The sequence below is a fragment of the Pavona decussata genome, unplaced genomic scaffold (assembly GCF_977016875.1).
Source record: "Pavona decussata unplaced genomic scaffold, jaPavDecu1.1 SCAFFOLD_110, whole genome shotgun sequence".
NCBI lineage: Eukaryota > Metazoa > Cnidaria > Anthozoa > Scleractinia > Agariciidae > Pavona > Pavona decussata.
The window spans coordinates 132501-146169 of record NW_028145524.1 but is presented as its reverse complement, the minus strand read 5'-3'; the positions used below and the strand labels follow the sequence as shown (position 1 = coordinate 146169).

General features: G+C 40.8%; 1 protein-coding gene and 3 pseudogenes across 5 annotated transcripts in view; 1 reads left to right on the top strand and 3 right to left on the bottom strand.

The window, feature by feature from the left end:
* Nucleotides 1-1424, top strand: part of LOC146470798 (uncharacterized) — a 68442-nt gene extending 67018 nt beyond the window's left edge. For 2 of the 3 annotated variants that reach the window (XM_085121487.1, XM_085121488.1), the window contains exon 5: nucleotides 174-899. In XM_085121487.1, the coding sequence (XP_084977613.1) occupies nucleotides 174-652 (479 nt within the window). In that variant the 3' untranslated portion in view covers nucleotides 653-899. Of the gene's footprint in view, nucleotides 1-173; nucleotides 900-1031 lie in introns of those variants that run through there. The other variant, XM_085121489.1, reaches the window with a different exon arrangement.
* LOC146470792 (uncharacterized) overlaps nucleotides 1-13669 on the bottom strand; it is a 105948-nt pseudogene that overhangs the window by 23833 nt on the left and 68446 nt on the right. The window contains exon 4 of the transcript XR_014866956.1: nucleotides 6401-6611. The product of XR_014866956.1 is annotated as an uncharacterized LOC146470792 (transcript). The remainder of the gene's footprint in view (nucleotides 1-6400; nucleotides 6612-13669) is intronic.
* LOC146470797 (uncharacterized) lies at nucleotides 2761-3878 on the bottom strand (annotated as a pseudogene).
* Nucleotides 7598-10038, bottom strand: LOC146470796 (uncharacterized; annotated as a pseudogene). Its single transcript, XR_014866959.1, has 3 exons — nucleotides 10012-10038; nucleotides 9717-9873; nucleotides 7598-8875 (listed from the first exon to the last, which is right to left on the bottom strand). The product of XR_014866959.1 is annotated as an uncharacterized LOC146470796 (transcript).

The window sequence follows — 13669 nt, the reverse complement described above, 5'->3', positions numbered from 1 at the left end:
TTACTGGTCTTCCTCAGGGTTGACATAAAACTAAAATTCATATTGGCGGATCGTTGTCTGCTTAGTAGCCACATGAAAATAATACTTGAACGTTTGCTGAGCTTTATGACACTATACATCCAATCCAAATGCAGTCAAATGGCCTGATTGATAAGAAGAGACTTTCTTTTCAGACACAACAGTCAATGGCGGTTCATCAAAATTGACGTGGAAATTCACCAAGAAATGGTCAAAGAAGACGTCCTCCAGCTATTCCAGCGAACACGGGTGGAGACTCGATGTGAAGACTACTGTCGAATCTGGAGAACTTTCAGGTGCCGTTAACAACTGGCAGGTATCAATTGAAGTGGGAACTCATGGGAATTACATTTACACACGGTCGGAGGAAAACACGAAGGATCTTACCTATGAACGTAACTTTGAGGTAATTTTTGCTTTATATATCCGCCAACGGGTCCTCTTATCTCACAGGCTAAGACCCTCGTGTAAAGCCGGCGACACACCTGATGATTTTACACGCCGATCGCCGCGATCGGCGTATAAAATCGCCGATATCTGGCATGTCAGATATCGGCGATTAAATTCGCCGGCATTCGCCGAGTGTGTCCGTTCCCGTGATTTTCTACGTTTATTGCTGCGAATCGCCAGTTAAGCCAACCCAACAGGTTGGGCGATTTCATCACATGAGTTTTCAAAACTGTCACATCGCCGCGATCGCCGAAAAAAATCGCCAGGTCTGTCCGCATCAATCGCCAGCGAAAATCGCTGGCGATCAAATTCGCCGCGATCGGCGTATTAAATCGCCAGGTGTGTCGCTGGCTTAAGACAACGTGTTCTCTTGTAGTTTCTACAAAACGACAAGTTCCAAGACTTTGGACGTATTATCCATACTTTAGGTTTCATTGTCATCATCATCATTTGGTCCTTTTCCCTTTAAGGGAAATGGGGCCTTTGGGTTGTCACAGCTTCATTACTCTCGGAGTTTTCATAATAACGTGATAATAATAACAACGTGCTTTTCTTTTCCTTAGGTGCCTGCAAAGAAGGAATATAAAGTTACAATTATGATTTTCAGGCAGACAATAACCGTCGGTTACAGAGCTCGGGAAAAGCTCTTTGACGGGAGAGGCAATCTCCTGGGTGAACGCGACCTGAGTGGAACGTGGAAAGGAGTGACCACTTTCACAGGGAAGGCGGATATCACTGAGAAGGATTTGAAGAGAAAGTAACACCGGGCTTGAGCTCAATACTGAGACACGATAACTAAGATTTGTAGCGACTTGTAGTTTTTCCTGATGCTTGTGGCGAGAGACCACATCATCCCCATGAGCGAAAAGTAAGATAGTGAAAAATATACGAAATAATGTAAACACATCATGTCGGTGCCATTTATTGCCAATAAAGAGCTGCATCTCTTGAACTTACTTTTTAGTTCTTTTTCTTTTGCCTGATGTCGACTGTCTGTCAAAGTGAAGTAAACAAGGCTGAAACTGCTTAGAAAACTTAACACAACAGCGGCATGAAAGAGACCAAAACCGAAAGGACGACAAAACAAAAACAAAACAATAGTGTCCTGTTATCTTTTCCACGCAGCGCCATCCGTGCTTACTTTACTTGTATGTTTATTTTTGGCTCATTAGAGTTATCAAAGATCCTTCTTTTGCGGTCCTTTTCAACTTATTCAAGTAAATTGACCTTTCCATTTTTTTTTTGAAAGTCAATAATACAAAATAAAATCATTTTTTTTTATGATACGAAACATTTGGTTCAGTAATCTTAATTTCCAATGAAGAATGTGACAGAATCGCGAACTGAGTTAAAAAGGCGATAATGTCCTTGTAAATAGCAGTCAAGGTGCAAAAATGGAAGGTAGACTCTGCCTGCACCCATCTTCTTCAACCTCAAAAGATGGTCTCTTTATTGCACGGCCACCCGTCTACTCCAGCAGTAAAAGATGATCACAACAGTGAGATTCAAACCTCACTTTCCTCGTTTATTTAACCGTGCTGACTGTTGTTAGCTGAGTATTTCCTTCAAAAAGCCATACAAATTTTGTCGGTTATGTTCAGAAGATTGGTGGTGTCTTCAATAATACCCCTACCCCAGACAAGGTGGGTACACTTCGAAGAATCTTGTTATGACCCCTTAGTTCCCTAAAAAGTTCTTTCACATGTGGCAACTGAAATGCTTTCAAAATTTCTTATTTCACCTCTATTGGTCTTGGTTAATTTCAAATCTGCTCATTCCGCTGACTCACATGGAACAATAACGACAAATAGTTCAATTATTAATTTTGCTGACGTTTTCTTTGGGGGAAATTAAAATCATTACGTGTAGTTCAAATTCCATAGCCTTCGGAAACGTGCTCCTGTTTTTTTTGTTTCGGTTTTTTTTTTCTTTTGTGCTTCCTAATCCGAACGCAGGAAATTTAATAACTAGCACCCTCCCATAGTTGTTTCATCAAACAAAGTCTTTATCTTGTTATTGCAGGACTGCATGCATGTTTGTAATGAGTGAGGAAACGACCCATTTCTCACTTGAAGAAGTACATTTCGTCAACATAGCGGCGACTCTCAAAATTGCCAGCTCAACAAGTCATTTCTGGTATTTGCCGTGAACGTAACTCTAAATGACTCTAACGAAAACGGACATCCATTCCATATCCACATCAAAACTTCCCCCTCCCCTCCCTTCCCCGTCCTCCTCCCCTCCTCTTCCCATCCCCCTCCCCCTCCTCATCACCTCCTTCTTTTTGCGGTGTTATTTTTCGCGGGCAAAATGTGCAAATGGGATAATGGTTGATGGCGAGTCACCTACATACAGTAAGTACGGGGCGCTCTCACATATAGACTCGGTCTTTTCTTGAAATACTCAAATAAACTATGATTTGCGTATTGAAATGGTGCCTTCTTTTGAACGTCGTCAATAAAACCTTGCCAAGCTTCTTTAATTCCTCGACGCTACCGTGGATAGCCACGATGCAGCGGGTTTTTCACCGCCACTTGGAAGAACAGCAGGGCCTGCCCTCGGAATGTTAGTTCCACAACGAAGGCCACGTATTTGTCAGTCAACCACAAGTTGGCTCCCTCGTGGTGCGTGTCCAGCGGAAATATAAGAGGAAATGTTTGTACGCATTAAAAGAGGTCAAAGAATATTGGTGAATTGGCTAGAGAAGTGCTGTTAAAGTTCCCGCAGACGGTGCGCATTTTATTGCGAATCTTTTGCCTTTCATTTCGCAACTCTAATCGACAACGCCAATTGCTGGTTCGAAATCAAGAAGCCAATTTTGGAAACTATAGATTGGAGTGAACCGCATTTGAATATATATGAATAGAAAATGCGGTATATAAACGCATTATCATTATCATTATCATTATTTCAGGTGTGGAGGCATCGCTGAACTTAAGGACTACATCGTCATCAGTACATATATAGTAGGTGTAACCAGGTCTTCGGTGCATTGCGTGGAAGAAAAGCCGATCCCCAAGTGGTTCTTTTGTCAAACAAACAAGTGAAATGGAGCGGTTTCTCTCTATGCATTCTTTTATTGTAACTCGACACAATCACATCGATCACATCGGCATCTCCAACTAGTATAGACAAACATTACTAACAGACCTAAGGCAGAAAAAAACAGTAAAAGATCTTCAACAGGACAGCACCAGGACTTTTAGACTCGGATATCTACCACTTGACCCCGTGGGCTACTCAATTTAAGTAAAATGTTCTAAAACGTATTCTGTAATATTTGAGTCCTTGATAATAAAACTTGTGTTATAAAAAAGGCAATATAAAATTAACTGACGGCAGCTTAAAACAATCTTTACAGCCAGCAACCAATAACCTTTGATAAGCCAGCCAGCAATAGTTGTTAGCATGGATATTCGCTAACCAAGTAAAACAGCTTTCAAAAGAATAAAACAATCTTCTCGTTAATTACGTAGAATCCGAAACTATTAAAGTTTCTTGCACAAGAGAATTCTACCTTATTTTCATTTTACATCTGTAAAAAGAGTTGATTGGAAGAAGCATTTGCAAATGGTTAATATCCTCTCTGTTTTTTGCTCTTTTGTTTCCTTATTTATCTATTTTTTTTTCTTTCGTACTCAATCTATAAACACTATTGATATTTTGCATGTGACGTCATGGCGGCCATGTTGGTGAACAGGAACAATAAGATTTTTCTCCTCTGGGAGTTAACGGCCATTTTATGCAAATTATGTGAGCAAATTCTCTTTTGTTTTGTCCACCAACATGGCGGCAATGTAAACCACCTATTAAGTTAGCTATTAGGCCGGCGATAACTCGATCTGAAAACATCAACGTTACACCGCTGGTATGGAGTGAAGGGCACTTAATTATCGTGTCTATTCACAAATCTTTCGATCCATTTTACAGACTTCAAATTTATTAAAATCATCATCATGACTTTGCAATACACTACGTATTATTCAATCACATTTCCCAAAACAGCAAACCTTAATTGAGTAATTCATAAAATGAAACCTTTGTAAGAGATGAAAATTAAAATTCGCCAAAACCCACTTCATTATCAACTCCTGCTAATCCGCTAATAAACAACTGACGTTTTCATTCGATATGAAAAATTGTCGAAAAGGCAAATAATTCAGTTTTAAGTCGAAAAAATAGCAGGAAATTGAAATCGCAAGAATGTTTCGTTCAAAGAAAAATAAGTAGACACCAGAAATTAAAAAAAAAATTGAATCAGGAAAGAAACTGAAACCTGGTTTCTCGTTAATTAGTAATTAATGAATTAGGTAGGACCTAACTGTTATTGTTCCATAATTGTTTTCTATTTTTCATTTTTTTTTCTTTTGTGTGCTTACTTACAGCTTTCGAATGTTTGGTTTTATCGACAAAGTTAATAACTTGAGGTAAATTAGCCACCGTTAAGAGATTCCAGTGCTGACGTTTTGAGCGTCAGCTCTCTCAGGCGAAGGGCTAGCGCCCAAAACGTCGGTACTCGAACCTCTTTACGATCGATTACGATCTCGACCTCGAATTGTTGTTAAATTGATAGACTTTAGCATTTTATACAATTGGGCTCATTTACTCCTTTTGTAATAATGTTTGTGTTTTCGATTTCATATTTTATGATGTGGATATTATTTACGCAACGAAACGCCATAATTTTGTCGATAAAACCAGATGCAAAACATTCGTTGCTACTACACACCGACGCAACACGGCGAATTTTTGAAGGAGTGATTTTTGAAGGCCAGTGACTTAAAAACCAAAGTCATTACTCATTACACAATGGACGTAAATAGCGAAATGAGTAATTTATTGTGTAAATCCACCCTAGCATCAAAGGACTATAATTTTCAACAAATCTAATCTATTTACTAAAAAAAATTAAGGAAGCTAGTATTTCCCAGAATAAAGGCCCTCCAAACAGATAAGCTTGGTTCACAAGTGCGACCCTACTTCAAACTCAATAGACCTTTATCACACGGCGGCCATTTTGAGTCTCAGGAGAATAAACAGCTTTGTTTTTGCACGGTAAGCCTCGCCCTGAATTCGCGTCTGGCCGAGGCTTGCTTTCTTCCCACGAGTCTCAACATGGCCGCCGAGGGAAAAGGGTCTATGCAAGTGCAAGAGCACGCGAACAAGTAAGCGCAAATGCAAACGCGCTTGGCTTGGGCTTTCATGAACGTCAGCGCAAGTCATTAAAGCGTGATGAATAATAACCAAAAGCCGATGGGAACACACCCGCCCAACTCCTTCCCGGCTTTCAAAATGGCGGCCCCCGAAATCAATCCGGCAAGAAAAAAAAAAAACAGCCGAAGCTGCCAAAGAGTTTCCGGTGCTGTAGGACAAACGTTTCCCAATGTTTAAAACAAGATAACGAAAGCATAGATGTGGAAAGACGTAGCCAAAACGGTGGGATTTCAAAATGGTAAGTTGTGTCAAAAATTTCAGCTCTCTGTAGCTCACAGTCAGCCGGTGCCACTTGCTCAATATTTAACCTTAAAGGGAAACTGAAGCTGTAAATTGAATATATTTTTCTTAAAGCTTAAGCCATGAACATCAATGACTGAAACTTGTTTCTCCATCGGCTCACTTTCGACCTGAGAAAAATACTTTTAACCACGAATTTTAGCCAATAGCTTTGAAATTTTGCACGGGAAATTGTGCCGACTGTGAAGGTGGAAGGTATTGCGCATGCCCACCGATTGAGCGCGTTGAAGTTTGGGACTGCTACTGCCGTTGGTTCGTGAGAAAAAAACAAGACAACCTGCTTGCTCGTGTTTGCATACAAATGCACCGTATTTCAACAGCTTGTACTCGATCATGGTAGTCAAACGAGCTCAAAGCCACCAGGCCCGACAAACACACAAATTATTTACAATTTTTTTCTCACTTTCTTGCTATTCACAAGGATCTTTCGTGTTACTATAAAAATCTAGGTTCTATCTCTCTTTAGAAATATAATTGTTAACTTCAATATATATAAACTGACCAGCGCCCAGTTGTTCAAAGCGGGTTCAAGGTCCTGGCTAGTCATCAAGTGCCAACGTAGTTTGAGGTTAATTTTCGAAGTGTGATATATCGGTAGCGTAAATTTCGCGGATAATTTGTAAGATTTACTGCAAAGTTCGTGTAATAAGTAACGACTCCCTTTATTTAAGACACCAAGTTTTTGCGATTTGTATAGAAATCACGCCGGAAAATGAAGCCATGATCTTCTGCAGGGCCCAGTTGTTCAATGCCCGACTAAGTTAATCCTAGGTTAACGTCAAGTTTGATTCGAGTTTAATTACTAATCAATAAGGATGCTGCTAAACGATTTCTGCCCTTAGCTTTGACTTAAACTTTTCTGTTAACCATTAGTTAAAATTCAAGGCCGGGTTGTTCGAAATCCGATTAACGTAATCCTGGATTAACGTGAGCTTTGATTCAAAGTTAATTACTAATCGGTAAAGATTCTTCCAAAAGATTTTTGATCCTCAGTTTTTATTTAGACTTTTCTTTACCTTTAGCTTGAAATTAGGGTTTAAAACCACTTTTTCAGAGCGAGATAAAAACTTCGATTGACTTTTAATCGTAGATTAGCGTTAATCGGCTTTAGAACAACGGGAACCAACGACCTAAAACATTTTTGAAGAGCGAGATGAAAACCTCGGTTAACTTTTAATCGGTGATTAGGGTTAATCTGCTTTCGAACAACCGGGCCCTAGGTTTCGTTAATCCGGAAGAATAAAAGGAACCAATGTTTCTTCTGTCTCCTGATTAGACTACGAGTACTCCCTTATTATTGCTTTGGAAAAGGAAAGCGAGCAAACCCATCGCGCGTCGTGTCTCCTCGCGAGAGGCAATTTCACGCGCACGCGCGAAGTTCGCTCGCCTTACTATCCCTAAGGAAAGTAAGTGACTTCACGTAGTCTATCTCTTGCTTGAAAGAGCTTAAACTGTTATTTTTAGTCTATGAAAGTCGTCAATTAAAAGGATATGAAATATATAGTTTATAGGCACTCGAATCGCTAAGTGATTACACTGATCTGATTACTTTATCCCGCTTCGAACAACAGGGCTTTGTGTTGCAATCTGTATTCTACAAGAAGGCAGCATTTTTTCAAAGAGAAACTATAGAATATCTTCCAACATTAGTAGTGTCATTCTGAACAAGGGGCTCTTTGTTTTCGAGAACGTCTGTAGGCGATTCACTTTCTAAAGGAGGAAGCATGCCACAAACCTGACCGCGTTTGTAAGATGACGTTCGGAACACTTGTTTGTGTGGGTTCTGTTTATATGACGGCGTCCACCGAAGGTGGCGAGCGTCAATTTGAATAAAGAGTCTGTTGGTCCGGTTGAAAACTGTTTTTTTGTTCGACGACCGGCTCCGTCAGCTGAACTCTGCCGCCAGTTCGTTCCAGCTCATTTTCAGCCATAAGCTCTGCGTACTGTGTTTGTAGTTCCTCGCGCATTTGCTCGTACTTTAGTTTATATTCAGAGTGAACGGCCTGCTGATCGGAAAGCTCAGAAGGGGACAGCGAGTTTTGATACTGTTCTTGCAGTTTTTGGTGTTCCTGCTGCAGCTGTTTAATTCTATTGTGCCCGGCAGACATCCGTAAATGATGGTGAAACGCGAGGGTGACAGCATTGCCATCGGAAGCACGCCGCGCGAGTGGCACGTGAAAATTTGACCTGGCTAGATCGTAAAGATGCAGTCCCGAGCCTCTCTGCGACAGCTGTGGTGGTGTAGATGAAAACAATCCGTCATTTGGCGCGCAATGAGAAACTACGATAGCTCGCTTCATTTGACCACATGAACGCTTGGATCTTCAAGAATCTCCTCTAAACTTCCCTGCGCGAGACGCAGCGGATGGTGCAGCGGGACAATAAGCCCCTGCTTAGGCATAAATGAACAGTGCGCCGCCTAACTTTCGGCTTCTCTTCATCAGTATCCTCACTTTCCATTTTCTCCATTTTCTCCACTAACGCCATTGTCTAGCGACAGGGCGGGTCCGATCATCTGTCGCGGTGAAATCGAGTGTGTTTTCAGTCCCGGCTCCCGTACTGGCGACAGTTCTTTCACGCACTCCGTTGCAATTTCCCGCCTTATTTCAGGCGGCGTGGGAATACGTTCGTGCAGTTCGTTGATGGCACACTGAAGGGGGATGTATGGTCGCGCAGGTTGCGCCGGCACGGTGCTTTGAACGGCGCGATGCGGCACCATGACGACATTAGTCCTACTCCCCCGTACAACAGCAGCCTCCGCGATCCTGCTTGGCCGGTGAAGCCTGGTCTCTAGCTGTGTTTGAAGCGGGTAGCTTGCCTTATGTTGCCGCAACCGATCCACAAGTAAGTAATAAATAGCTGTATTGTGATCGTATGCGTTTTCGGCCAGTGTCTAAGGACGAGGAACAAATATTTTGGATCAGTTAACGTTACTGGAATCAATAATACCCCACAATGAAGTGGCTTGGTGTAATAGTATCCCCCAACCCCATGATAGGATGCTATTAAACCAGAAAACTATATGTGCCACCAGTGATTAAAAAGAGAGCGTTTTGAAAAGACGAGAGGAGGCGATGGAGATTTGGGAATAAGGGAGTAAACATGCGCTACTGCCTCATTCTTTAAAACGACTGATTACGTTGTAGGAAACGACGCCCGGCCTCAAAAACCCATTCCCCGTTTCAGATCGGAGCTTTCCAAACTATAGCGGTTACAAGACTTTCCGATCAAGAATTAAATTAAAACCTATACCCATTTCCAAAACAAAGCGGCTCAAAAAGGACAGGTCTCTTCTAGAGGTCACAAGTACAGATCATTGTTGTACTGGTATATAACCAAGAGGGTTAGCATGTCGTAGACCTGAAATAGCTTTTTAGTATGAAATTTTGGGTTAGGAGGACCTGTTTAGCTTGTTTATATACTTTTATCGCAGATACCTTTAGTGTTAACCTGTGACCAGTAAAAGAAAACTGCCGGCTCAAAAACCACGCCCACTGAGGCGCAACATGCCTAAAAAGCTTATAAGTAGGTGGGGAGGGGGTGGGAGGGACACCTATGCTCTTCCGTCCCATGATCGACCATAAAAATGAAGCCCCGTAATGGTTGCATAATATGGCGGCGCTTCATTGAATCAACTTCAGTATAAATCCTTCATTCTCCAGCATACAACACAATTTATAATATTTATAGATAGACATTGAAACAAACAAAAACTTTTATAAGCGTGCTTTTACCGTTTTCGTCCTCTTGATATCTATACCAAGACCCTATATAAGTTTTAGCACTTGTTCATTGTACTCTTCATATATTTTATCTCCTTCAAAATTTGCCTTCGTCGCTGTAGCTGAGAATGGACTTGATTGCAAGATCGGCTTGCATCCACTTATGCCGCTGAGACCAGCAATAATAATAATTACTAGTAATAATCTAAGATTAGGGAGTGCGTTCGATGATCTCGATTCCAGGCTCTCTCCCCTTTGATAGGTTGGTGATGATGTCATCCGCCCCTGCAAAACCTGTGGGGGATACCAGCCACGCATCCCAAGATCCATTCATTCATTCGTTGATCGATTGATTGTCCCATACAACCTCGACTCCAATCTATATTAGGAGTGCGTTCTTTCTACGTCAAACGTCACATTATTATTATGATGATGCTGATTATTATTATTATCATTATTATTATAATTATAATTATTATTATTATTATTATTATTATTATTATTATTATTATCATTATTATTATTATTTTTATTATTATTGGTATTTATGTCCGTTATTGTTGTTGTTGTTGTTGTTGTTGTTTGTCTGTTTTGCAGTTCTTATTGCGCCGGTTATAGCAGTGTGTGTGATGTTTTTCATCCAATGTATCGTTATTGCCTGCATGGCACACAAATTCAGAGAGTTACAAAAAAGGTAAAAATGGGTCACTCACATACATATACAACCCAAAAGGCAACTATTAGGGAACTGGTCGTAACAATTTTGTTCGAAGAAGACCCACCTTGTCTGAGGTAGGGGGGTTATCAAAGACACCACCTATCTCATGAAAATTACCGAGAAAATTTTATTAGCTTTAGAATTTGAGTTGACACAGAAATATAAAACTAGTAAACAAGAAAAGTGACGGGTTTATATCTCATTGTCATTTTTATTACTGCGATAGAAAGAGTGGTGGCTAAAGAATAAAGACATCATCTTTTGAGGCTGAGGAAGGTGGGTGCAGACAGAGACCACCATGTAATTTTGTGGTCTGGTGGGTCCTGTTCGAGTATGGTAGATTTGAGCACTTTCCTTTTATCATTAACGCCACAGGAGAGAACTGGTTCTGAACTAATCTGCCAGTCAAACCTTGAAATGCCTTATTTGGACCCAAGGCTAGGACAACCTTTGACCATTACTCCACCAGCTACACTAATGATAGACGGGTGGGATTAAAAATAGACTAGCTTGCTTAGCTACAGTCATGGTATTGTTTTAACGGCCATGGTAAAAGAAAGAAAAAGGAAATTCGCTGTTCGAGGCTTGGTGGTCCATAAGGCTGGAGCAAGCCTGTTGAAGGCGTTCGGATAGTGAGGAGCGGAACGAAGTATTAGCAAGAGAAAATAATGGGACAGAGAGGGAGACCACCACTACAGCCCTTGGGAGATGTGATTTCACTTAGGTAAGGGTTATTGACCTGTCCCTCGGGGATATGTGATATATTCCCCTCGTGGCGTGCCCGAGGGCACACCACGAGGGGAATATATCACATATCCCCGAGGGACAGGTCAATAACATGCTTATTTTTTTGGTTGGTGAGGAATTCTAATAGAAACAAAGACCTTAAATAATTAAATGCTTATTTTATACCAGGTCGATATCGAATACACAACATTTTTTAATATCAGATAGTAGGCAGTGAGATTTCGGCTGTAAAGATGCTTTTCTCAACTGTTTTCTGAACTTTTGACAACAGTGCATAGCATTGTCTTTTCTTTACTGGTACACAGTGGGATTTAATTTAGTTTTGGATTATTCACACAACAATATGCATAAACAATTGCTTTGTTTTTGTGTGTTGGTATGCGTGGTAAACATGTTTGTCACTTTTGCATAACACTTGGTTGAGCGGCTGCTGTTAAATTTTGGAACAAGATGCCTGCTACACTGGCATTACGCGTGATGCTGGGGCTGATTCATTTATTCCAACTGTATGTTTCACAGATTTATAAAACAATCTTTGCTAATGGAATAGTTTGAGTCACGAAGATCGCGTTACGTTGTTTCCCTTGTGTTACGCTACTCAGGGTTTCAAGGGAAATTGCGGGAATTCCATTGCGATAACGTAAGGTTCTCAATGACCTCTTTTCTGTCTGCAATCGTGGTCTAAGACTGTCAAAGAAAGCACGATTCCTTCGCCAGGAACTCTCCAATTTCCACCGTTTTAGATGTCGAGTGCTTCTTAGAAGTTATTCTTTCGATTTACTGCTTCAAAATGGTGAAATTTCCGTTTGAAAACGGCACACTTGAGTCCAGAACATGTTAACAATATGGCTCCACAATTTAATGTAGTTTTAATGAAGAAATCAAATGATGCGTTGACGTCACACAGGTAAGGGTGAGTGGGTCCCCTCCCTAGCGATAAGAATGGATTTCGATTGGCCTGCCTTTGTTAAAGACAATCAGAACAATACATCCCGAGTAGGAGAGGGGTGAGTTTAATGAATAAATTAATGTACCGATTTGTAGGTACGAGGAAGAAAAAAAAAAAAAGAAAAAAAAGAAATCGACCCGTTTTTAGACACGGTATGCCCCTTCAGGGCATCCCGCGTAAATAGTGAGCAGTCGGCTATCGTTCTATGGAAACTGTTACAACGATGAGCGATTGTAGAGATGAAGTCTTTTTTAACCAAAAACTTCTTACACTGTCTTTGCTGAACGGATTAGTGACCGTATTTCTGCAAATGTTAAGAAAGCTACCCGGATGAAAGAACCTCCCTTTCAACTAGTAGTCGACAAGAAGATGAGTTTAAGTTTGTTGCGCCTGTTATTGCCCCCGCAGGGTTTTGGCCAAAACCCGAGGAGGCACCCTAGGATTCCCCGCGTGTATACATATAAGGAATTTCAAAATGTAAGAAAGTAAGTACTGTAAGTAAATTCGTTAGTATGCGAAAAAAATCTCGATTTGATCAAACTAGGCGCGCGCGGTGGTCTCGGGTAATATTCCAGCAAGCGCGCAAGGTGCTGTCGGGTAGCTGTCATTCTGCAACCACGAGGTATTCGAGCAGCTTTAGACGGTCTTGCGAGCAAGAGTTTGCGTATCGTCGCCCTCTAGCATCATTTTGAGTTCTTTCTAGCAGTGTTCCAAGGTCTTGCAACCATGAATTTGCATTTCGCCATCATTTAGCAGCATTTCAACCACGAGTTCGCATTTTGCCATCTTCTAGCAGAGTGTCAAGGCCTTGCAACCACGAAGTCACGTTACGCCATCTCCTGCATCTTTAGCAGCCTTTCAAACCACGAGTTCACATAATTATACATAAAATACGTTGCTGTTTCACAAAACAAAACTGTATGACTGTAATAGATTTCAATGTCAAATTTGTATAGGTAATCACATGATTTCGAGTGCAATTTGGGATAAATCAGCACGAGTAAATTTTTCAAAGGCTAACCAAATTGCACGAGCCCGTAGGGCGAGTGCAATTTGTAGTCTTTGAAAAATTTACGAGTGCTGATTTATCCCAAATTACACGAGACAAATCATGTGATTACTTGTTAATAATATACATGCAAAAATTTGACTCTGTTTTCCTCTTATCTTGTTTATTTTTTGTCACGGCTCACTGGTCCCGCCTACATTAACGTTATTGGTTGAAAAATGACAACCTTGATTGACATGCTAGCACTTTTCGAAACTTACAGACCAAAAATATCCTCTCAATCGACAAAGATCAAGTTCTGGAAGCATTTATCATTCTAAAGCGTTTACATTTTATTAACCTCAAGAAGAAAAGAGGTGTGAAAAGACGTCAAAACTTGTCTATTTGAAGAAGTCAACTTGTTAATGTTTTGTTGTCGAATCTAATTGAGGCGAAATCGATCAACGTTTTCAAAACTTGAAGCTTTTCGAACGTATGAATCAGTGACAAATACTGTCCTCGCCAGGCGGTTCGGCTGACTGTGGCTTTTCGGGAGCCCCTGT